The sequence below is a fragment of the Maylandia zebra genome, linkage group LG20 (assembly GCF_041146795.1).
Source record: "Maylandia zebra isolate NMK-2024a linkage group LG20, Mzebra_GT3a, whole genome shotgun sequence".
In the NCBI taxonomy this organism is placed as follows: domain Eukaryota; kingdom Metazoa; phylum Chordata; class Actinopteri; order Cichliformes; family Cichlidae; genus Maylandia; species Maylandia zebra.
Genome location: NC_135186.1, coordinates 24,375,226 through 24,400,627, shown reverse-complemented (window position 1 = coordinate 24,400,627; position 25,402 = coordinate 24,375,226). Strand labels below are relative to the sequence as shown.

Below are 25,402 nucleotides of genomic sequence, written 5' to 3'. Positions count from 1 at the left end.
GCCAGACATTTCAAAATTAAAGTCAGTAGAAGTTCCTCACTTTGTGAAAACTTCATGTAAATAGTTTTACAATTCTGTTTTAGGGATTTCATAACCTGTGGTACGGTACATTAAGAGATTTAAATACTTGGTTAAGATCTTCAAGCTGCTGAAAGAGCACTGAAAGTAGATGACTGTGATCTTAGGGACACTTCTGAAAACCACTGTCAGTGTCAAGTGGAAATTAAGCTCCTTTAGACGAAGAAAAAAAGAAAGAAAACCAAAACAAACATGATCCACTTTACTGAGAAAAGGTAAAAAACTATCCTGGGATTTCACAAGTCACAATTTGATATTACTTGTTGGAAATTAGTATTTATTACAGGACAGTAGTCATCCAACTTGTTATTGGTGGGTAGTTAATGCTAAAGTGGTCTGCTTATAAAGTCTGTGCATGTAACTCCTGAAAACAAATGTATTTTGAAATAGTCACAGCCACTGAAGTGAGATGTATTTACAGTTTATTTAGTTAAAACAAGGAAACACGACCAGCTGATTGTGTGATGTGCAACAGAACGGGCGTGATTATCCCCACTATTAAAATTAAGTTTTGAACATGCTGTCAAAGAATTCTCATAGTCAAAGTTCAGTTGATAAGTGTGATCACATTTCAGTTTAATCATTGTGACTCAGCAATAACAGCAACAAGAAAAGATATGATGACTATTCACACCAGGTGTTAAGGAGTTAAACACTATAATCAAAACAAATTTTCTCACGCTACAAAATATTTTCACAGACGTTTTAATGTTCATTGCTCCTCTGTTGCAAAAAGAGCAACAGCTAAATTCATTTTGAATCAGTAGATAGTCTGCGATCCTTCCCATCGTGAATAGTCTTACTTGTAATATATTTCCCTGGAGTGGTGCAGATGGTTCATAGTACTTTTTGAACTCTGTCACATCCTGCAAGGCAAAGGAAACACTGAACATCTGCTTTAAGCTGCAGTGCGTCAGGTACAAAGTTGAATTTGGACTGTTTATTAGAGCAGAGCACAGATAAAGAGAACTGCAGGTGAGTTAACGCTTATTTACTTTTCTAAATTACATAAGGCTAAATACATAATTTACAGTCTGTTAAATTTGACTTAAAGCAAATCTTATGGTGACCCTTAAACTCTGTAATTGAACAATAAAACTGTTGGCACCTCATATCATAATAGTGTTGGCCTTTCATCGCTATGTTCATGTGTGTGTTGTGCACTTGAAATTTTATGTTAATAACCTTTTTCTACACAAACAATCACAGTGAAATCAAACAATATGAATGAAGGTGTTAGATACTTTTTGATTAATAGTTCTGTTTTCATTTAACGAATAATCTACAGTCATATTGCACATATCCTCTAATGAAATCTACGGCTTTGTAGGTCAGATAACAAGCTGTATAAATGGGATCTTCCAGCTGAATTCCAGCTTTTGACCAGTTGAATAAAGTGTAGTAGCGAATTGGTGATCTCCTGAAGGCAGACTTCCTCGGTTAAATATTATCTGCCCCTACCAGTCTACGTTGCAAATGCAGCCATAAAAGTAAGTACAGTACCCCACGTGACTGCATCCAGCTGAACATGGTGAACCAACTTAACTTAAACCAACTGTTCACGTTAGAAAATGATCAAAGAAAACATGTGAAAAGCCTTTGTCTATGATCAATGACGATCAATACCAAACTTAACTTGCAGACTTTGTTTGATTTTATCTTGTTTCCTGCTACAGTAGGCTACCTGCCACCACGAATAATATAATAATGTCCCACTTCACGTAAACATATCTTTGCCCCATATTTAGTTTGCTGGGACATGACCACCGTTATATGTTTTAAATAAAGTTTGACTAAAGAGGGAAAAAAGTTAGTCTCCTTGCACCTTCCTCCCGGTGTTTCCTGGACTGCGGAATCTGCACAACAGCTCTGTCTCATTATTTGGAAGAAGAGGTTGACTGTTTTGGTAAAGAGCCACAATGATGGAGAACTGAGGATCACAATCAGTTAGCAGCTTTCTGTGCAGTGACCATTTTACTCGGAAAAAAACTGACTTTTATTGGAGTAAGGTGAGATTCGCGGATCCGCTGTTACTGGTGATCTACCTCCAAGGACCCCCTCCCCGACGTCTGCAGCAGTATGGTTACTGAGTTTAAGTTGTCTTCTTTTCTACACACATATGTATATTTAGTAAAATAGTCCTAGTCCACAGTAAACGTTTCATATTTGGATCAATATAGCTATAGGGAGGTATTTTAAAAAGGCTTTATGAAGGGTTCCAAATTGACGCCCCCGGGGGTACAGTCCAAATATCCATTAAATACTTTGCACGTACTAATCCTCCCATTAACCCTCGATGTAAGCGGCCCCAGTGGTATTTTCCAGTTTGCCTCCATAGTGCGGTATGTAATCAAGGCTTAACGGTAATGGTTATGGGGTCTGCAGCCAGGCTTCTGGCTGACGTGCATACTGTCGACCAGCTCCCCCTAGCGTTTCAGAGTAGAGGATGCTCATTCTCTACAAAATGGAAAAACATGCATTCTTATACTTAATAATTCAGTTAATTAATTTGATAATTTAATTCATTTTTCACCATTAAATTTTGCCTGGATGGGCACAATGCGCTGTCTACACCGGCTCTCTATTACCCTTTACCCGTCCCTGTTGCTTGTCTTGTGTTTCTACGGTGTATTGATAGTCATGTGCTTTTTGTATGCGCTGAGGTGTTTTGTTTTTCTGTTCTCAAACTGATCTCCCTGTTGGAGCTCAGTCTGGGGGGAGCTCTTTTTTCTCCTCGTCTTTCCTCATGTTGTGTATTTTCCATTGTTATACCTCTCTGACCTGTCTAACCCATGTGATGTTTGTGTAATGTATGTATGGTCGGAAGGGTAAGATGGCGCTGGCACGGCTGGCAGCCTTAACCCAATTTCCCTCGGGATGAATAAAGTATGATCAATCAATCAATCAATCAATCAATCAATCAATCAAACATGCATTCTTCTGGTGTGATAAGATCAGAACCCATATTTATTTATACTTTACAGGAATGAAAATGGAAAAAAGGAATAAAATAAAATAAATAGATCCAAACACAGAGAAACACACACACACACAGACTTTCTATTTGTCCTTGAGTCAAACCTTATACTTTACTTTTAAAGGGCGTTTCCAATAACTTAGTAAGCTTTGTTTTCTGTAATGTGGCTACAAGGAACAAAGTGTTGTCGAATTTGCTCTGAATTGGTCTGTAGATGGTAAACAAACGCTGGTTTTCTTTCTTTTCTTTTTTTTTTTTAAAAAAAAAAGATGGAGTCACTATCACGACCTACACTATTTGACTTCCATGGAGTCTGCATGACCAATTACTTCACTGACAACTGGGAAAACGTCCAGAATTTCAGAGCAAGACCAGATGATATCGTCTTAGCGTCTTACCCTAAAGCAGGTAGGTTTTAAAAAACAAAAACAAAAAAAAAACACACACACACATTTTGTTCGCATCTTTGAGGAAGTACTTATGTTTTTTCTGTCAATTTTTTTTAATTCCTGAGGAAACACATGGGTGTCTTACATCCTGGACCTTTTGTACTTTGGCCAGACTTCACCTGAGCGTCAAGGCTCAGTCCCACTCCATGAACGAGTGCCATTCCTGGAGATACAAATGTCTGGTTACCCCTCAGGCAAGTTGTTTTAAAGGCTCACAGTGTGACAGGCATAATAAAGACACTCTGATAAACTCTAGACACTCTAATAAAGACACTTTATCAGGTACAGCTGCTGCTGTGCAGCTGTTTATTAACTCAAATATTTAATTAGTCAGTTGCATCACAGCTACTCAATGCATTTAGGATTGTAGACGTGGTCAAGCATCAGAAGGGGGGGGGGGGGTGATTTTGTTGTTGGTGCCAGATGGACTGGTATCTCAGAGTATTTCAGAAAATAGTGATCTACTGGGATTTTCCCACAAAACTGTCTCTGTGGTTTACAGGGAATGAGCCAATAAAGAGAAAATATCCAGTGAGCTGCAATTCTCTAGGTGAAAATACCTTGTTGCTGCCAGGAGTCAGGGGAGAGTCACTATTCTGCTTTGAGCAGATAGGAAGGCAAAGAGTAACTCAAACAACCATTCATTAGAGGCAAGCTGAGAGTATGAGAGTATCTGAACACACAACACACAGGGGCGGATTTAGAGAAATTTTCTTAGGGTGGCAAAGAAATCAAATGGGGTGGCAAAATCAAAGCCTTTCCCCCCCCCAAACACATATGCAGGTGGTTACATATGGTCAAATGATTCAAATGCAGTAAGTATACACGTTTTTCATATAAATATAGTCTATAACTTAATTATTGTCTGTAGCCCACATGATTACACACTTTAGTTACATAAAACATGTGAGTTTTGATGTTATGTACTGTACAGCCTGTATAATAAATAAATATGTAGCCCAATGAGTATAAAATCCAGAAAGCTACACAACATGGGTGGTTCATTTACAAACACAAGTCTAACTTTAGTTTTACGCTGTTTTTTGTTAGAAAACAATCACATTGTTACAGCTTAAATTACACAAAATGTCAGAAATCTGCACTATCATGAACAAAAATTTAAACCTAATTTTTCATGATTTGTTGGATTAATCCACTGAGGTCTGAAATACAACTGGCATTTTTTGATTCCTTTTGAGTTTGCGTTTGTATTTCACCCTCAGATTGTTTCATTTTATTTTTTTCCCCCCTTGCCTTGTTTGGTATCTCTTCCGCTCAACTGAATTTAGTTGTTTTTTCACTGACATACTGCATTAGTATTACTGATCTGAAATCACACAAAGAACTTAAAATCCTAGTAGTATTTTTTTACTGTAAAAAAACCACAGACATGTTGAGTAAATTTTTATAACTTGAAATGCAAATACAAATTGTACATTTTGTAAACATATACAACTATTTATCTAAAAATGCAGCCAATACACCTGCTGTTTTTTTTTTCATTTTATGGAACCATTTAAAAATATTACTAAAACTAAAATGAGAGAACAATCAGGTGTCACAATAAGATGCCCCACAAATGATGTGTGCCAGTAAAAAATAAGTTTGTCCACCAGAAGACAGAGGAGAACAGGGATAAACCTGCAGGCCTGACAACAGGAGGTGTATCACTCCGCTGGTTTTCTACTTGGTGACAGTGTTTACAAATGTGTCTTTGTGACATTCATTAGTGCCCTCACCGACACACAAAACAAAACGACTACACAACAGAACACAACACACTAAGTATACACTCCACACTAAACATCACAAATCTCCCACATCTAAAATCTCTCACTCGCTAGCTCTGTTGTTACCGTCACTCCCAAAACTTTCCCCTCTTCCTAAACAACCAAATCCCACGTGTTGACTTTTTTTTTAAATTGGTCGACATGGTACATTTTTCCACCAATAGGAAAGAGGTGGCTTTTCCCCTTTCTTTACTGTTTTCGCGCTGTCCTTACAAAACGCTTAAAACACACACACACAAAAACGTGACAACAGTATTTAGAAAAAAGCGTGGCTTATATATATTATCATAACTCTGGATTTACTGGCCTGTAATTAAAATTTAAAAACATTGCATTGAAGTCCGAACTTTCAATTTGGGCTGAAACAGAGACTCAGCATGGCTGCAGCTTGTTGCTATGTCAGCTTAAAATAGTCATGTGATTTGGAGGTGCAGCATGTTCGTGGACCATGGAGGGTTAATAACACTCACCTTCCTTCCATTTCCAGAGTGTAACATCCAACCACCTGTGTAAAAAGCGAAATTCCCATGGTGTTGTTCAAAATGTGCTCTGGCACAATCATAAGCATGCTTGCTACTGAAAACAAGAAAAAAGTCCCGCTATGGGCTGATCCATTTGTTAATGGTGGAGGGGGGAACACTATGGAATGTATTCAGTTTTAGCATTTATATTCACTGTTGACTGTAACTATGCTCAAAGTGTTAATGCTATCTTATTTTAATAAACAACACTGTCATATGCAAAAATGGGGTGGCAAGGGATCATTTTAGGGTGGCACTTGCCACCCCATGCCACCCTTCTAGGTCCGCCCCTGACAACGCATCCAACCCTGGCGCAGATGTGCTACAGAAGCACAAGAGCACACCAAGTATCTGTTATGTGACAGCTGTGTGCAGCCTTCACATAAATACACAGAGGGAGCAATCAGGGAATGGGTAACAGGAGGGAAACACAGCTGGGGCAAATCAGGCCTAACGAGACAAAGGAAGCAAAACCAGACGCATATACATGAGACAGACTTTCAAAGTAAAACAGGAAACATAACACAGAGACGCGAATTTGACAAGGCGATACACCTGACAGGGGAGACAGAGCAACTAGCGAACACAGAGACATAAACCATAAGACAGAACTCTAACAAAGAAACCAAAGACTAGAAATGATAAATAATATAATAAACTCAAAAACCCTGGGTCAACGACCCAGGCATCCTAACAGAGTATTTTTTTGTTGTTTTTTGTCTATGTCCAAAGTTTACCCATCTTCTGATGGCTACTGTCATGAAGCTCAGATCATATAAAACTAGTTTCTTGACCATGAAGGCCTAGGACTAGGCCTTCACAGTCACCAGTACTCAGTCTAATAGAGCACCTTTGGGATGTATTAATATGGACCAAAATCTCTGAGGAATCTTTCTAGTACCTCGTTCAATCTGTATCATGAATAATTAGACAGTTGACGGCAAACTAGGCTCTAACCTAATAATAGTAAAGTGTATTTGGCAAAGTAACTGGTGACTGTAATATTGGTGATATAGATCAATGTCATTGTGACGTTCCGCTAACATAATGATCTCTTTTACTAGGAGTGGATGTGCTGAATGAATTAACCAGCTTTCCACGCATTATCAAGACACACCTACCAGTTCAGTTCCTTCCCAAATCATTCTGGGAGCAGAACTCCAAGGTACATGGCTCACAAGTAAGCTATTGGTACGATTCACGGAGACAATCTTCTCAGTGTTTGTTTGTCATTTCTTTCCGGTTTTAGATAATCTATGTGGCTCGTAATGCCAAGGACAGTGCCGTATCCTATTTCCACTTTGATCGCATGAACAAGGTCCAGCCAGAGCCTGGCAGCTGGGAGAGTTTCCTCCAGAGATTCATGGAGGGAAAAAGTGAGTGACAAACCATAAGCATGAATGACTGAATACATTAAATGCGAAAGGTTATTTTATCACTTATGATTTGTCTTCTGGCATCTGTCAGTGGTGTTTGGCTCCTGGTACGAACATGTAAGAGGATGGTGGGAGAAGAAACAGACCTGTTCTAATATCCTGTATTTGTTCTATGAGGACCTGATTGAGGTGAGTGTTGAAGTTACTGTCTGTGAGGCTGTGGACATAAACACATAATAAGGGGTTGTGGGTTTGTTTTTTTGTTTTATTTTTGCAGGATACTGAACAAGAACTCGTCCGCATCTGCTCATTCCTGGGATTGTCTCCTACCACAGAGCTGAAGAAACAAGTCACAGAAAAAGTTCAATTTGACAACATGAAGAACAACAAGATGGTGAATGGCTCCGCTGATGAAGTCTTCGATTTAAAAATCTCCCCCTTCATGCGCAAAGGTCGGGTACATTCGCCTGTAAGTTTGTTTGCTGAAAGGTGAAGGAGGAGATGTTAACTTTGCTCCTAATTTCTCTATTTTCAGGAAGGGTTGGCGACTGGAATAATCACTTCACTGTACAGCAGGATGAACAGTTTAATGAGGACTACAAGAAGAAGATGAAAAACACTGATCTTCAATTTCGTACTGTTCTGTAGGTGATTATACAGAACAGTATAACAGTATATCTGCCATTGTGTTAGATATGCAAGTAAAAATAAAGAAAAACATGATAACAAAGGTGGGTTTGAGTTTTATCATTTTTATTTAAATTCAAACAAAAAATGCAGCAAGAAATACGAGAACAAAAGTTCAGTGAGCAAAGTAAACAGATGACGCTAACACTGCACTTCTGCAAAATGGCTAAAGACCAAAAGGGGCACATTTTCTACAGGACTTACTGCTCCGTAGGACAACACTACAGTTGCTGGAGGAACCACGGCTGCCATGAAGTAAAATAGGTAATGGCGGTAATGGCGAGAGATGATACGGTAAAATTATACAGGTTCACTGGAATGTAGACAGCAACAAAAGGCCATTGTACTGTAAATACTATATAAGTCAAGCGTCTCACATCACTGGGAGGTGCTGCAAGTCACCCTGAGGTAACCGGAAAACAAGTAAGGGACTGGCTCTAATCAGGAACAGAGGCATGAGTAACTATGTTTCTTCCCAAATAATGCAAAACAAAATGTCACTTTATCCTCACATATTCAAAACAACATTCAAAGACTGAATCACAATGATAAATCTGTAAGTTTCATTTATAATAAAGTATATCTCAAGTTGGAGCAAAACCGTTCAAGTTTCAGAGGGAACCACTGGGCTATCTTTTGGGATCAGAAACAGTTCAAATGAATTAATGGACGAAATATGATTTCACCAAAATGTTGTTTTTGTTTTGTTTGTTTTCCCCCCAATAATTTTGTCACCGCTAACGACAGGAAAAGCTGAAATAAAATAAAAAATCAAACCGATCCTGACCGTCAACTGTACACTTCGCTAAACCTCCATCTTTTTTAAATTCTGAGCATAGCCCAAAAAGTCCTTAACATAACATCTGCAGTCAAGCATCAGCTGTCACAGCTCTGCATGTACTAAACAGGCCACAATCTGACGTCGAAATAGCAAAACTGTCTGCACAGCTCAGACGCATAAGCAATATCACTTAGATTGTCTTTCACAGTAACAACTATAACTGTTTCAAATACACCTTTATTCATGAAACATCAAAAATAACTATTTACATTGTTGCTTATACATCATAGATTTCAAAGATATTTTCCTTTTTAGTAATAAAATACTTCAGTCTAGTGCTCAGGCTTGGGGTTAAGTGCTCCGTTATTGAGTCAGGCCTAACTATAGGAATTCTGAGGTTCATGCTAAGCCGGTCTTGTGTGCTGCAGCCCTGCAAAGCTATGAAGCATGTAATTAGATACCAAACATATTGAACTGAATGCAGCTTTTTATTGAGAGGCTTACGTTAAGCATGGTTATTGATTGCAAAGCTCTGTCCTTCAACAAAATGCATCATAGTTGAGTTCCATATTTAAAGTCTGTCAATTTGATCAACAGCTAAAAACCTCAGGAACACATGTTAGCAGGTGTCTGCTCCGCAGCTGTGTCTCTGGCTGTTGTTTATCGCCTGCCTCTTTATGTAACCGGTTTTAAAATACAAGGCAAACTGGACAAGTACAATGATGGCAGCAGCAAGTTAAGAGCTTAGATGTAGTAATCTGCAGCTGAGTCATAATGCTAAGATGCTAGAGACCATTAACCCAAATAATGGGTTTATAAAACCATTAATAATAGCACAGAAACCAACTTTGATTACGTATGGCACAACTTTACATCACGAAGCAAACTGAAATATGAAAGACAGCAAAGAAACTCTAGTAAAGGAATCGAACTGATGAGCAATCATATGCAGTCATGTATTTTTCTTTTTGCAGAAACCATTTGAACAGGACACAAAGACACTTGGAGCATCATTTGTCTTTTACCCTTTAAACTTAACGCTGTTAAAGTAATGTTTCCAAGCAAGAACTTGAATATCTAAATCTACTTACTTTCTTGAAAGATTAAATTCATCAGCTTCACAAGTCTGAAGCCAGTCACAAGCACGGACCTGCTAAAGAGCCATTCTCAGGAATTGTATGTAAGTGTGCTCTCAGTGTACTTGAAGTCATACCAGTGTTAAACAGACAAGAAAAAGATAGACAGATGGGAAAGTGAGCGTGCTGTTTGTCTATAAATTATGCTAATCAACAGCTAATCTGATCAACAAAGACAAAAGGCAGCTAGGTGACACCTTTTAAGTTTGTCACCCAGATCCTTGTTTTTATATTTTCACTCTTTTGACAAAAAGTATTATTACACAGTTTAATAATACTATTATCCCAATATTTGCAGCATCCCTGGTTAGGATTAGTTCCTGTTAAATGAATGCGTTAGATGTGCAGTCATTTGGTCCTCATGTCCAAGGTTAGGCTCATAGGTCAATAATCTCACTGCTGACACTGGCAGAATCGTCATGTCGACTGACTTCCAGGTAACTGCGTGACCCCACTGGCCTCGCAGCTCTCCCTCGCACACTTTCAGAGTCTGGGGTGATAAACGGTCGTGTGTCGTCCACTCCATCGTCTCCCAAATGCCCCGTTGAGGTTCTGGAGGGACGGAGTGACACAGGACAGGACACTGATGAAGGGACACTTGTTGTCCCATTTCCAGCCCATCTGTGACCCTGGTGGGATGGCGTTGGGGGAGCAGTCACCTGCCTACTGGGTACACTACTGAGAATGCTTCCCCCCAGTGGCATGGAAGACTCTGTTGGAGCCTCGCTACTCTCTGAGAGCAACTGAGGATCACTGTTCCTGCGGAGCCAGGGCCCCTGACTGACCCCTGAGCCTGGGGAAGGGGACTGTAAGGTCTGGTTCAAAGGATGAAACAGGCTCCCTCCTTCAAGCAGGTGTTCTCTGTGCAGAGCCTCATCGATGCTGCGGGTCAGGTCGATGGGGGAGGGCGGCCGCAGGTCAAACTCATAGAAAGACAGGGAAGTATCCCTATCCTGATCCAGGCTGCCGCTCACCGAGCGCTGTGGAGGCTGGCCAAACGTCTGCAGTCTTAGGAGGGAGCCAGTAGAGCCGTCAGATGTGCCTCGCTCTGCAGAGTGGCCCCTATGGTTCCGTCCCCGGTTGCTGTCTTTGACAAGTGGCTGTGAAACGGCCTGCTCATGGTTCTGATTTCTAATCAGACTCTTGCTGATATCAGCCCCAGGACGCTCCTGGCCAGCCCAGTTGTTAGGCACTTCTCCTACTCCTCCACCTCCTCCTCCTCCTACGCCATTACTGTCAGACTTCCTGCAGGGCTTACCCTTCAGGCTCTGGACTATCTTGGACCAGCAGGTGTGTGTTTGAGGGGAGCCTGCAGAATCACTAGGGGATGCCAGGTCTCCTGCTGCTCTTCCATCCTGGCCACCTTCTTCCCTTCCACGGCAACTCTGAGGCCTCCAGAACACCCACGAGCTCAGGAGGAGCAGGGAGAACCCCCAGGCTAGTTCCAGGAGTCGGGCCCAGAAATGCACTAGCCACCATCCCCAGTTGAAGCGTGTCCAGTCACCTAACAGTCCATAAAGCCACAAGATAGCATGGGCATGCAACCCAAAACACAAAGCCCCAAGAACTGCACACACTGCCAGCACTCTTCCCAGAATCACTCCTATTCTCCTGCTCCCTGTCCAAGCCTTTCTCCGTACCTCTTCGGAAACTCCGGCTTGAGGAACAGCAGGGCAGCGTATACGTGGGAAGACATAGCAAAGAAAGCCCAGGCAGAGACCCAGACCCCAACACAGAGACAGGACTTGTAGGGTAACAGGCACCACAGGAGAGAGGGCTGGGGAGAGCAGATCAGCTGCCAGCAGCAGGGTACACTGCAACACAGTCAGCACAGCCACCAGAGGAGGCCGCTCCATGGTTGGCGGTAACGCACTTATTCCTGCCACCCTCAGTGCCAGCAGCGCCAGGGCAGCATGTGTCCATACCAGGAGGTGCAGAGGCAGGTTGTAGATGGCTGTAACTGCAGGGCGAGGGAGGAATTTTCGTGTGCCATAGGGATCAATGAGAAATAGAGCTGCTCTGAGGCCTCCAGCCAGAAACAGCAGAGCATTGGCCAGTGCAAGAGCACCACGATGAGGACAGTTTGCGCCAGGGGACAGTGTGAGGCCAAGAGCAGCTCCAGCAAACAGCAAGAGGAAGAGGCTTGCAGATCCGTAGACGTGAAGTTCCCAGGCGAAAGCAAGTGTCCGGCTTAGATCACCCCAGTAAAGAAGTGTGGCATTAGGTGAGGAATTGGCACTGGGAGAGGGAGCTGGATCAGAAGTGGAATAAGGAGCTGAGTGAGGGTTCCTCGATAGCTGATGAGAGTGGTTCTTCTGAATAATACCATTCTGATATGTGGGACGAAACCGTGTTTGGATGACTGGTACAACACTCGCTGTAAGACTGGAAGAGACCCCTAGAAAAAAAAGAAGAACAGTGTTTTGATTTTCAAATGCTGAAATGCACAAAATATGCTATATTGTTCTGAAGTGATATTAATACAGATGTAGAACCTAGGACAACCACTAGAGGGGTTTAGTTCACCACCACAGTCATGAGCTAGACAGCTGAGACCTTTCAGTTGTGCAGAGTAACCTAATCAGCTCTGCAGAGGTGCATTGTCCAAGGTCTATCTACTCAAATACGCCAAACTGTGAAATCAAATCAACTTTATTTTCCAGGCTCCAGATCATAAAAACTGCTTGTTTAGAATCACCATCCAATATAATAAAAAAGTCCTGGGTGTTCTACCTCTATTCAAATCTTGGCTGTTGTGGAGATCTCCTAAAATCAGGATCTTTTGAGCGCCACGTTTCTCTCTTCAAAATCTCTGAAATCACTTCCTCAGCTGCTTATCCAATTCAGGGTTACCAGAAGGTGAGGAGCAACATCGCCTGTGCACCATTGCATTAGCATCAGTTTTCGTGTCACTCTCATCTCTCTTTTCACTACCATCAGATGTATAACTGTTTCTAAGTATGGAAATAACAAAGTGTTCATGTATAAAAACAGAAGTCTAGAGACTGCATATCGCTTAGTAAAAATGCACATAAATATGGAATCCAAAGACAAGGCACCTCTTCTAAAACCAGTTTTAAAGATGAAATGTCAATCACCCAAAAACCCTAATATTCTATGTGAACAGCACTGCAAGCCGATCCTCTTGTTTATATTGTAAATGTATCTGACTAACAAAAGAGCTCCTCTGAATAACCGGGAAGCAATTGTCTGACTTAATTGGATTAGATTATGTAATTAACAAGGACATCTGTGTTATGCAACTCAGTGATGTGTCACAATACATGTATGATCCAGGGAAACTGCTGTTCACATTTAAAGTATTATACAATGCAAAATGACCTAATGAGACAAGACATCTTGGCAATATAACATCTCTGTCTGTGTTTCTCTTTCTCTCTTTAATATTGTCATGTTCACACACACTCTGTTTGTTCAATACACTCCACCTTTTCCTCCTGGAATGACTCTGAAACACACAACAACATTACCAAAGGTTCATTCATCGCCGAGGTCTTTGGAAGCCACTTATGTACATATATCACAGTAACAATACTACCATGTGTAACAATTTAGAAATAATTTAAGAAAGACAGCAAAGATACACAATATGTGGAGTTGTTTCACACACATTTAAATCTGATGGATGGTGGAACGATACAATAAAACACTCAAACCATCAACTGCTTGGAAGACTTTAAGCTCGCCCTCACCCTGTAGAAGACAACCATAAAACTGCCACACTAAATAATGACTCACTCCTCTCCCTCGCTGCCTCATTTTATCACGCACGCAGACACCACACACACAAAAATGCTTTGCATACTTGAGCATTGCATGCAGATCACAGGCACACTTCTTTATTTATACAAAAGCTATGTTTTACTTTCCTCTAGTTTTTTTTTCTAACAGGAGCGAGATCCAGACACATTCCAGATGTTGTGATCACATTACACAGCTGGATACATTTAAACCTACCCCTGCCCTTGAGTTTTTTTTCCTCTTTCACATATGCACTGCCAACATGGCTTCATATGTCCACATGTTGAAATGAGGTGAAAAATAACTGGAGACCACCATGTGATTGGATAACGCAGGCCAAGAAGTCTGTGAGTTCTCGGACCACACCCACCTTTGGGAATATTTTATGTTTGAACACCGGATAAAGATACCTCGTATAAGGAAGATACAGATACGTTAGAAATTAAAAAGAATCTATGGCAAGGAGTTTTGTTTTGTTTTTTTAATTTCAAGCACACACTTATGAAGTTTTTTTTGCATCTTGCACTACTGAAAATCTACTGTGCTGACAAAATCAGTCCCCAGTCAGGTATGTAGACACAAAGAACACAAATAATCGTTGTGGTAGTTCCTGTTTCAGTAAGCACTTCAGGAACTACTTGATAATATATACAGCGTACCTAAAATTAATGCTTTGGTATGACAAATCTGCCTAAATTTATCATCACATGACTCACATGTTCAAAAAAGGTATATTTCCAAACACAACTATGGGAAAAGGAGTGGCTGCAAAACAGTGAACACAACATTTTTATCATCATTTCAGATCAGTTTTCTCCTGTAAACTAAAAAAGTCTTAAAATCTATTTTACTTTTAATCCTTTTTGCAAGTAAATGGGAGAAGGATTCTCACTTCAGTCTTCCCTTTCTCCACCTGAGAGACGGAGTTTGATGGAGTTTCGATAATCACTAGAAACACAGTTATGGTGAAGTTTTCATTTACGCACTTGTGCTGTAGCCTAACTAGCCAATTTCCTTCGAGGAGCTTCCCAGTGTGTGTGTGTACATAACTGTAAGCATGTTCATTATGGTAGTTAACGTTACTGTTTGATATACGGATGGGTTTTGAGTCTGAGTGCATCGTTGTTTGTGCTCATCAGGTTATCTCTGCAGGTCTAATGTACGTGCACGAACTGAGGTTCATATGATAGAACTAGCCAGTGTTCTGCTTTTTATTATGAGCGCAGCAGCTGCTACCGCTGTCATGACTGAGTATGAAAGAGCAAAACAGACCTCGGACCCTTGCCCATTATGTCACGGTTAAGGAGCGGCCAAATGGCTTTGGCTGAACCAACGTAAGCTAATGTTGAAAAGAAAAAGAGTTGGCTCATGCTTACAGAACAAAAACCTGAGTGCGCTTCCTTTAAAGGTGCTCTGAAGGAGAGTCCTGCTGTTTAAAAGTCATAATGATGTTATTCTTACGGTATCTAAGAGACTGGGTCATGTGTCCCACGTGTCAAGCTTTTCCTTTTCCATTTACTTTTCCTCATCTCCTCTCCCTTCATCCCCTTTCCTCTCTGCATCTGGTTTTCATTGCCATCTCCACTCCCTGCATTTCCTATGCCAGTACCTTTCTTCTGCTTTCACCCACACCGTCTACTCTCTCATCGGTATTCCCAATAGTCTCTTTTTTAGGCCCTTGCCCCCCCCCCCTTCCTTTTTTTTTCTCTTATCTCTTTGCCTGGCTGAAATTCTGCCCACCCCCTCTTAAGCTTGCTCTCTCACCTCCCTTGCTGTGTCTACCCACACATTACAACCCCACTTTCCATGGAAACGTGTGTCTACTTTTCCCCTCCTTTGAAGACTTTTTTTTTAAATTCTTCCAGTAAAAAAGTCCCAGCTGCACAAATAATTCCATTTTGAATTACCAGAGGACACAGGAAACAGAGAACACAAGGCTCTTGTTTCTTACCTATCTTCAGTGACTGCACTGTTGTGCTTGCAGCATGTCTTCCTCGCTGTACTGTTTTGCTGAGCTGAGTTGTTGATTTGGCAGAAAGAAGCACACTGGGTGTAGAAGTATTTGTCACTTGTAGTTTTGTGGTGTTTGAATGCGAACTGTTCTTGCTTTGGGTAGTAACCGGCTGTGCTCCAGGCTGGAGCTGTTTAGCAATAGAGCCAGTCACGGTAGATGTTGGTTGGGGTAACATCTCAGCATCAGAGTCCTGCTTTGGAGTAACTCTGTCAGTGGAAGGAGTGTTTGGTCCCAGTTCACCTAGAATTTTCCAGGAAAGGAAACACATCGAGCATTAACCCCTTACCTGAACTTAAATTCAGTTACATTTAAGGCTTCAAACAATTGTTAAAAACAAGATAACTGAGATAAACTGATTCAGTAAATGATCCCAATCTTAATACTAACTAGCATAATCATGATTATGATTCTCATGTAACAACCAAGCATTTTCGATTTCTCACCTTTTAATTGCACAGTCTTAAGTGTCTGCTGCGTTACCACAGAGGACAGTGGGGTCATCACTTTCTCACTCGCTACTGTTGTAGAAGTGGTTCTGGTTGTGCTGGTGGTTGTCAACGCAAACAGGTGAGGCTTCACGGTCTGACTGTCCAGTGGTGGAGTTTTTACATCAGAAACTTTAGAGGCCGCGGTCTGTGCCTGCGGTCGATACTGTGCCATTTCATCATCAACTGTTGACAGAGGATCGGGTGATTCCTCCTTCACAAACATTACTGTTGGAGCAATACCTGATCCCAACCCTTGTGAATCAACACCCTGCTTCTCTTTAATTGCTTCCTCCTTTGGATTCGCTCCTGTCACTGTCTTATCACCTGCAGGCTCAGCCACTTCGGCAGAGTCCAACGCAAGTGGAGGTGGAGTTGAGCTTTTTGTAGTGGCAACTCCCTTTCTGAAAGCCCTGCTGAATGCTAAACTGGCTGTGTCAGTTCTGGGCCTAGAGGCAGTTGGTTGGGTTACAATTAGTCCACTGCTAAGGTTCTGTGTGGGAAGGGCAGACTGAAGAGGGCGGTTGAACTGTGTCACCGATGGATGGAGTCTTTCCCTCTGCTCCACTGTATTTGTAGTTGTTAACCTGTCCTGTCCTGTAACTCTGATGGGCACATCACTGCGTCCCCTGGGAGGCAAAGATGGCCAGAAACGAGGAGTCTGCTTGGTTGGTGGAGGTGAAGAATCGCTAGGCAGGTCCAGAGAAGAGAAGGAGGAGGAGTAGCCGATGACGGTCTGAGCATCGGCAAAATCGATGATGGAGGTGAGCAAGACCAGGAGCATGAGGGACATGGGAGCCATGGTCTCCCTCTGAGCGCTGAGCAGTGACTGGTTCCTCTGGAAGTCTGTTTGTCACACCATCCTTTCACTGCGTTTCTGCTGAGAAAAACAGGAATTGTGTTAATTTCATGAACACATTACACAAGCACAGATATATGAAGCACTGCGAATATGTAGACACACCACACAGGTGCGGGAAAGGTGTTTCAAAACCTACTTATATTGCATCAGATCATTCTAAAAGGTTTAACTTCTGAGTGGCGATTCCAGTATTCTTACTGATTTACCAGCAGAGGTCTGAAGCGCGTCATAACAGGAATTGCGAAGCAAGAATTTTTGGTCATATCTGATTTAAAGATTATGTGCTGTAGCCTTTGTTGTACTGATTCAGAAGGTAGGTCGGTGAAACTCCCACTGTTTTAGGAGCATGACAACAGCAGACACACAGGGTGTGGTAAGGTGTATGGTTACAGAGGACATGGGACACATAAAAGCATAAGTTCAGCTTGTAAGTTATATAACAAGTCACATTAAAACGATCGAGCCAGAAAAGAAAATCAAGTCACAGATGGTTTTACTGCGTGGCAGATGGACTTGTTAACTTTTGTCCTCACTAGCTGTTCCATAAAACTGATACTTCTTTGGGGAGAGTATCAGTTCCTTTCTCCTTAATAATCTTCGGTCCAAGCATCAGGACTCTGCTTTCTTTATTTGCTGTTATGTTTAAGCCGTGGATGCCAGAAGCTGACAGCTGTAACACCGAGTGTGGTGAAGCTCAGGGAGCCCAGTGACACGTAGAAACCCCCAGGCCCTTGAGGATTACACAATCCTACGAGTCATCTTGCCAAACAGCTGGCAGGCACGTCCCTTAAACAAGCTGCTCTTGTCCAAAAAAAACACCCCTTTTCTTTCTCTCTTACTTATATAAATCTCCCTTCACACCAGTTTCTACCTATGACTCACAGCAGAAGACAACCTCAGGGATGAGAGTCAGGACACTACTGCTGAAACGTTAGGAGGGAAAGTACAGAAAATAGACATCGGTGCCTATGGGGGAATTCATTCTGCTGCTGATGAATCACCTAGGGTCCATTCACAGGCACAATGTTTAGGTCTCAGAGGAATTACTGCAGCTCCACAGCTGACGTTCATTTTGTGTTCATGAACATATGTAGTGTATGAGTAATCTGTGTGAGTGTACGGAAAATGTGTATAAGTATGTGTGAGTCTGCACCACGGGTGAGACAACACACTGTTGATATGTGAGGAAACGTATACTGGTCTTTTGCAAAACACAATTTCTCACACGGGAGCTTCTGAAGGGAAAAAACTGTCAATGAGTATGGTAACATAAGTGCTTATAGATCTCAATCTCCACCCACTCACAGCAGTCTCTGTTTATTTTCTTTCTAGTCTCACCCACCTCTTCTGCTCTGTCTTGTCAGATTTTGGCCAACTCTAATTTCCCCCCCTTTTCTTTTCTCTCTTTTTATCCCTTATTTAACCAGAGCTGGTTTAGCAAAGGGGTTACTGAGAGAGTCCTAACAATAGAGCGATGAGTGGGGGGAAAAAAGATGGTAGATGTAAGAATGTGGAGATAGGAAAGTGGTTCAAAAAGAGTTTGGCCAGGAGGGGAGATGGCGTGATAAGTTAAAGCACGGGTGTCCAAAATTTTTTCCAAGGGTGCCATATTTATTAATGGAAAATCACCCAGGGGCCAACAATTCTTCTTGCCTTTTTGGAAGCATAAATACAATTTATTTTCAATAACACAAGAGCTGTCATTACGGTGATCAGGAGAGTTTAAGCCTTAACAAAAAAAATGTACTTTTCATTCACATATGGAGAGAAAATAACATAAAGATCAAGCTGTCGGGAATACCTGTAACTTCAGTGAAGCCGCTGAATATCAGTATCTCAGGTCAATTTTAAACGAGACTTAGATAAAACACATGGTCTGAAAATCGAGGGGCCATAAAAGATCTGACCTAGGGCCGTGATTGGTCCCCGGACCGGACTTTGGACATGCCTCAGTTAAAGGGGTCCGGGACAAGATTAAGACTGAGAAAAGCAGTGAGAGCTGTAAAATTTAGACTAAGATTGAGTGAATGCCGATAGTAAGGATATAAATATCTGAGAAAAAAGAGAGTCACACAGAAACTATGTTTCAGGATTAACGGGTTTGTTATGGAGAGCTGACACGGCCATTTATCCAGGAAGCCATGTGGAGAAACTGATCCTACTTCACCTTTCTTCTGAGGTTAACTGGCAGGTGTGCAATCTCTGGCACAAGAACATGAACAACCTGACTATTACCACATATCGTTTAGTAAACATACCATTATCTTGATCTAAAAGCAAACCAACATGTGTCAGTCTGTGTGTATGAGGGGAAGCAGAACAGAATAATGAGTCTCAAATGGCATTTGGCTTCAGTGGCGAGGGAGTAACATTCTGCTGCTGTATTTGAAACGCTGTCAGCATTAATCTCATCTCCACACATCATCCAAAAGAACACAGTAACACACACTGAAGCGGCTCTCCAAAAATGTTCTCCTTCACTGGATTTGAGCAGCGTGACTAGGAATTTCCACTGAACTAATACGAGTGGAGTAAATTTAAGCAGAAAGACACCTCCTCGAAGCCTACGAACAAGCACATACTCCACAAAGCCTAGATCAGTGCGATCATCAATTCCGGGCTAGTGTGAATACTGCATCCTCTTAGCCCATTTTTAACACACAGTCAACACACATACACAAATAAGACAGTGCATCTCTCTGTGACTGTCCATGGAGGGAAGGCAGACGTGTGCATGGTCTGAGTATTTTTATCGTGTTCAGCCCCCGGGGGCCACAGACAGAACACATCACTCTGTATTTCATCTGCACTGTGTTGAGCATGGTGTGTAGATGTCGTCACGCTTTCCTGCACAATGTGTGCTTTGTCCAGAGCAGGAAATGCCCATGGATTATATATCCAATAGTACAGCAGCATGCAACAATCTGAAGATTACTGTAAACTGCTTGCCCACACTATAGACCTGCTGGTTATACAATCATATGATTCAGTACTACAACAGCTGTTACTAATCAGTTACTAACCATTGCAATTGTGATGTCACGTCTACAGTAATGTATTACAATGCAAGCTACTGCTTAAAGTTTGTGTAGGGAACCGGGCGGGGGCTTTGAGCATTAAAGTCTTTGGAGAATCCCCCTCTTTCTTGCTTATGTTCTCTCTCACTTGCTGCCAGATTGAAGACAGTCTGGCAGAGCAACATTCCCACTGATTTGAGTGGACATTTCAGTGTAAGCCTGTGAACAGAAGGATTTGTGTCTTTCAGTCTAATGTGCACTTGTCAGGTATCACACTTCAATACTTCTTAATGCAACGTGTTCATCGGGACAGAGTATAGATAACTGTCCAGTGCTGAAAGTGAGCACTCAAACACCAAGGTCTGATTTGCACTTGTGTTTACTTGAATTTTTCCAAATCAAATCACATTTTTTTATTTATTTAGAGTAGATTGTTTTAGGTGATAGTCTTTCATGCTGGCTCGTACTTCTTCTGAAAAGATTTGTAAAGAAAAAAAATGTTTTTGTTCTCAGTAACTGATACCTTCAAGCAACCAGGCTGTTTGTTGGGTCATCTCTGAACCCAAATAAGTCTAAAAGGGAAAATAAGTCAAATTTAATGACAAGCCATCCATTAGTTGGCAAGATATTTCAGATACAACCTCCCTGTGGCGCTAGTGGAAAAAAATGGAATGAGCTTACTGCCACTGCCATTCGTATGGCTTAAAATCAAACATAGTCTCAATCTGTTTATATGTGAAGATACGATCACTTGTGCTACATCTATGTCGGTATAGGTAGACCTCTCAACTATAGACAAAGATCTCTGATATCTTAGTTGACCTGTAACATTCAGTGTTGATGTGAGCGTCTTGTGAAGAAGGCTTACTTATCAGTGAAGCGTTCATCCTCAGAGAAGAACTCAGCCAAGAATGAACGTTTTTGTTATGATTCGTTCTGGAAAAACCCTCTTCTTCTTCTTTCAGCTGCTCCCTTCAGGGGTCGAATCATCTCCCTCCATCTTACCCTATCCTCAGCATCCTCTGCTGTCACATCAGTCTTCTGCATGTCCTCCTTCACTACCTCCATGAACCTCCTCTGAGGTCTTCCTCTTTTCCCCCTGTCCGGTAGCAAAGTATTAAACATCCATTATCCAATATAGCCACTATCCCTCCTCTGCATATACCCAAACCATCTCAGATTTGCTTGGTAACTGGCCACTCCCAATGAAAATCTCATGAGAAGAAAACTTTAAAAAAAATGTAACTTGTAGAAAGAAAGAAAGAAAGAGGCTGAATGAATAACCAAAGACTGGTGTGTCACTGTGTAACTGCTCACACATCAGCATACTCTACAGATGTATAACTTGTTTGTACTGCATATTGGTGGGTGGAGAAGTAGGACTGTGAAGCAGTGTGTGTGAATTAGTGTGTATGTGAGACAGAGAGAGAAAAAGTCAGAGGGGGGAAATGAAAGAGGGAGTAAGTGTGGTTACGTTGGTATGCAACAAGTGGGGGAGGTCGCTGGTTTGACCGTTAAAAAATTCCTCACCTTGAAACAACATATGGATTACAAACAACTCTCAACTTGCCACCACATAAAATTTATTTATTAAAAAGTCCCTAAACTGATCTTTTTAAACTATTTTGATACATTTAAAGCCATGACCAAACTCTTTACATACATTATAGACTAACACCATCCATTTATCTCTTGATGCAAACCACAGCCTGTTAAAGATGCTTCTCTCGGGGAGAGGGGGGGGGGTCTAAACTACAGCAGAGTAACCGACCACACACCATAGACATGCTATATGAGGAGGAGAGGGTCCTGAACCAATCGCCTATGTCTTTGATCCCCAGTTGAAGCGGATGTCCCGCTTAAAATTGCTGAGCCCCACAACATCTTTGAGTCATGTTACGCCTTCACACGAGCCACAGATCAAAGGCTGAAGGTCAGGCATAAAGGCTAAGGCCCCAAACCGCACTCCACACATACAAAGAGACACATCTAGATACACAAAAATAAAACACAGATTGCCAATATTAATATTTGAGAGGTGATAATGGTGAAAAAGTCAACCAGATTGGACAAATATTCACAACTTGGGAGGAACCTTAATTTCAAATTAGCACTCACACGTTAAACACTAAACACGCCCTGAAAGATAGCGAGTCTGATGACAGACTAAGATCACTGCCAAACCGTGTCAAGCCGCAAAACACTTTCAGGAAAATCAACTGCAGGCATCGCAAGTCATAAACTCTTGGCCTTTTACTGAACCGCGGCTTTACTTAAACCCCAGACACTCACATTGTTACATGCATGCAATAAAACTGTGTTGCGTGGCAAATTACTGAGTTTTGCAAGCAGGCTGTGTGCAAAATAATGTAAGCAGCTATCATCTGCATGGACATTTTTGATTTATAGTTACAAAACATTTATTGCATCTTTTATCTTCCCACAGATAATAAAGACCCAAATAAGAGATGTGGGCAGATCATCTTCTGGGATGAATGCTTCATTAATATCTTAAGCTATGCCTTATTTTCTAAAAGGCTGACAGTTCAGGGCTGTATAATTATGGGATGTTTTAACTGTCCTGCTTGTTTAAAGTTCTCTGGTCGAATATGAGTGACTACTTGTAGTTATAGCGCACCTTTTATGGGCTTTATTGTCTTTATGGAGCTTCTTTGGAAAAGGATAGGCCTTTTTTCCCCCTCTGTGTGTTGGTTCCTTTTTGAAAATTAGTTCTGTTGCATTTCTTTCTGCTCGACTACATCCACCAGCACTCTGGAGCAGCTCATTGAAAGACGCACTCCACTTCTTCCTCCTCACCTTCCACTTAAATCCCGATGAGGCATGGGTGTGAATCCAGACCATCTAAACTAGGGCCGCAGCGCTTTTGCGCATATGGCTTTGTTGGACGAGCCTGCTATCCTGTGTAAACACACTTAAAAACACATGTCGAGCACCTGGCAGCAAGGGACAAATAAAGAGATAACAGGGCGCACTCCACTTGTTGCTGTGTCACCAAAGAAAACAGCCTTTTTGCATGCTTACTGCCTATTGAGCCTAAACAATTTCCTTTTACGTCCCAATTATTATTATTATTATTATTATTACTTGATAGGGGTGATTTAAGACCAGCTGTATATATTTCATGTTGTTGGTTATGATGAGCAGTAGTAACGACGTCACGTTGCCGTCCTGACTGCGGGGACACGCGGTCGCGAATGGCTTTAATTGGCAAAATTCACCCAAACTGCCGCTTTTTCTTACACGATGTGAGATGGGGGTGATAAGGCAGTACTCCCTCTAACTTCGCACATAAAGTTCAGTACCGCAGAGGAAACCAGGTACAGGTAGAGGGCAAAGATTAACGTGCAGCGTATGCTCGCCTGTAAACCCGAGCCAACGGCTGACATCGCGGCACCGGTAGAGACAGCGTCACGCATATCACTGCGCAAAGACGTCTAGCCGCATAGCAGTCAACCAATAACTGTTACCGTGAGGGTTTGTCCGTTACAAGCAACAAACAAACATACCTGCGGGTCTGCGAGGCTCCGAGTCGATGGCGTCCGCTGCGGCAGGGCTATCAGGACTAGGACATCCTGAAGTGAAAGCAAAGGTGTCGTCCGGGTTTACCTCGCACGCAGGATAACAACCGCCGGCGGTGGAGGTTCAAACCGCTCCTCTATGGGCACAAAGAGAGGTTGCCTTTCAGCAGCGTTGTATCGTTGCCAGCTTTCTAGCCACGAGCGACTGAGGAGATGTACGCCCCCTCCGACTGCTCCATCTCTCTCCAGATCGCTCCCTCCCTCTCATTTTTTCCTCTCTCAAAAGCGGATAAACACGACTGCCTACCTGCCAACCTTCCGCTTGGCACGCCTGTTACGCAATAGCAATAGGACGCGCAGCTGAACCTGAGCTCCTTGTCACCCCGTCTACCTTTACAAAGCAGCGTGTTTAGACGATGCCCAGTGGAAATATGACGACACTGCCACTGACATCATCACACAGCTTGCTGTAGTATCCAGGTTCTGGGGTTTTTCCTTGGATTATAGCTGAAAATTGGCTGTTATGCGTTAAACCTAGCCGATAAAGTGGCCGGGAAGAGGAGTGGAAACAAATTCATATTTGCGTGGACAGGTGAGGCTACACCTGACATTTCTCTGTGCAGTACGGACTGTCAGTTCGGTGCTTGAAACTCTAGCCTCCAGCTCCTCTTCACTGCCCTCCAACCGGGCTTTTGTAGAGGGGAGGAAGCCAGCCTGAGCCAAGCTGATACAGTTTCCTCGTGCTGCACCCTGGCTCAGTGCCTTTCCTTCACCCACCCCTCGCCTGATTGTCTCTCTCTCTTGTGCCTATACATAACATACAGACCCTACAGCCCTTCACAGCAGCCCGTTCTAATGGCATTTCATGATCTAACAGACAGAAATATTATTTTGGTGTAAGGAATGCATTTTAAAGAAACACAGCACCACTTTGCCATGCTGTGACCTTTTCCAGCGTGCACGATTGTCTCTTGCACAAACAAAACATTTTCTAGTTTGGACATGCTGTTGAGGCTGCAGCTTTGCGGTGACTGAGACCAAACACAGACATAAGTTGACAAGTTTACTGCAGACATTAATCCTGCTTAGGAGCAGGTCTCATTCCCAATCACCTGTGTATTTGTCACTTTCGCTATATTGTCTGGACAGTACATCTGAGTCCTAAAATATCCTGTGCAGCTCAGAGGATTGTTCCTAATGCCATTACATTATTACTGAGCAAGCAGGAGACACGTAAGGGTTGGACAGGTGGCGCACACACATTTCTGCATTGTTATCACATTATTGTACACTACCTGGATTATATCTAATCCAGGTAGGGAATGAGTAACCTAACCCTGCATACTTTAAAGCACCAACCAAATATAGAAGATTAGGCAATGGGTGTCAGCCTGATTAGAATATAAGTACAGCAGGTATTTTTTGCGTCTCACGAGTACTATATAGCCTGAATTGAGTGTTGCCGATGTAAGTAAGGGATTAAATTCACACGTTTATTATAACTTGTGGCCAATATAATATATTCTTATTGGGTCTGTCACCTTCTCTATTATTTACTTCACTTCCTACCAGACATGGGGACCCAGGGGTGTTTCCAGAATTTTTTACAATCAGGTGGCACTAGGGAGTCCAAACAAACAGGTCGGGAATTAAAAATAACAAATAAAACTTGAAAAAATATAAAAAGCAAACAAAAGCAGTTGGAAACTGGCTGAAAATTTGATTTTAATGTGCACAGACCACCTGCCTCCATAAAAACGCATTAGGAGACACAGCTACCCTGTAATGGAGCTAATAAAATATAGTGTGGTTACAAGAGTAAATGTGTGTCATTTTACTACTAGAAGTAAAAGTAAATAACAGTGTCTTACACATTCTTTGTTTACAGCTTTCAAAGTAAGGAATTAGGGAATTATAGTGGACCAAAC

General features: G+C 42.0%; 2 protein-coding genes across 4 annotated transcripts; one reads left to right on the top strand and one right to left on the bottom strand.

Moving 5' to 3' along the window:
* The first annotated feature begins 783 nt into the window (after window positions 1–783).
* On the top strand, window positions 784–7,898 carry LOC101478839 (cytosolic sulfotransferase 2-like). Of its 2 annotated transcripts, none has more exons than XM_076878536.1 (8): window positions 784–1,053; window positions 3,325–3,463; window positions 3,570–3,698; window positions 6,880–6,980; window positions 7,065–7,191; window positions 7,283–7,380; window positions 7,469–7,643; window positions 7,727–7,898. In XM_076878536.1, exons 2-8 carry the CDS (start codon window positions 3,325–3,327, stop codon window positions 7,837–7,839), a joined length of 882 nt encoding a protein of 293 aa, XP_076734651.1. In that variant the 5' UTR covers window positions 784–1,053; the 3' UTR covers window positions 7,840–7,898. The 2 variants fall into 2 exon arrangements, with proteins under 2 accessions (XP_076734651.1, XP_076734650.1); XM_076878535.1 differs by lacking the exon at window positions 784–1,053 and adding an exon at window positions 1,914–2,155.
* A 25-nt stretch (window positions 7,899–7,923) lies between these two features.
* LOC101476403 (uncharacterized) lies at window positions 7,924–24,124 on the bottom strand. 2 transcript variants are annotated; one of them, XM_004546097.3, is made up of 4 exons: window positions 23,463–24,124; window positions 16,015–16,936; window positions 15,509–15,811; window positions 7,924–12,193 (listed from the first exon to the last, which is right to left on the bottom strand). In XM_004546097.3, the coding sequence occupies exons 2-4, from the start codon at window positions 16,856–16,858 to the stop codon at window positions 10,173–10,175; spliced, it is 3,168 nt and encodes a 1,055-aa protein (XP_004546154.3). In that variant the 5' UTR covers window positions 16,859–16,936; window positions 23,463–24,124; the 3' UTR covers window positions 7,924–10,172. The 2 variants fall into 2 exon arrangements, with proteins under 2 accessions (XP_004546154.3, XP_004546153.3); XM_004546096.3 differs by having other exon boundaries at window positions 16,015–16,933; window positions 23,463–24,123.
* Window positions 24,125–25,402: the final 1,278 nt, after the last annotated feature.

What these genes read in the sequence shown, in the direction of transcription:
- LOC101478839 (XM_076878536.1), top strand. Translation starts at nt 3,325, where the DNA reads ATGGAGTCACTATCACGACCTACACTATTTGACTTCCATGGAGTCTGC. An exon ending in AGCGTCTTACCCTAAAGCAG is followed by an intron (nt 3,464 to 3,569) that starts GTAGGTTTTAAA and finishes TTAATTCCTGAG; the next exon opens with GAAACACATGGGTGTCTTAC. An exon ending in TCTATGAGGACCTGATTGAG is followed by an intron (nt 7,381 to 7,468) that starts GTGAGTGTTGAA and finishes TTATTTTTGCAG; the next exon opens with GATACTGAACAAGAACTCGT.
- LOC101476403 (XM_004546097.3), bottom strand. Translation starts at nt 16,858, where the DNA reads ATGGCTCCCATGTCCCTCATGCTCCTGGTCTTGCTCACCTCCATCATC. An exon ending in TAAGACTGTGCAATTAAAAG is followed by an intron (nt 15,812 to 16,014) that starts GTGAGAAATCGA and finishes GGAAAATTCTAG; the next exon opens with GTGAACTGGGACCAAACACT. An exon ending in AGTGCAGTCACTGAAGATAG is followed by an intron (nt 12,194 to 15,508) that starts GTAAGAAACAAG and finishes TTTTTTTTCTAG; the next exon opens with GGGTCTCTTCCAGTCTTACA.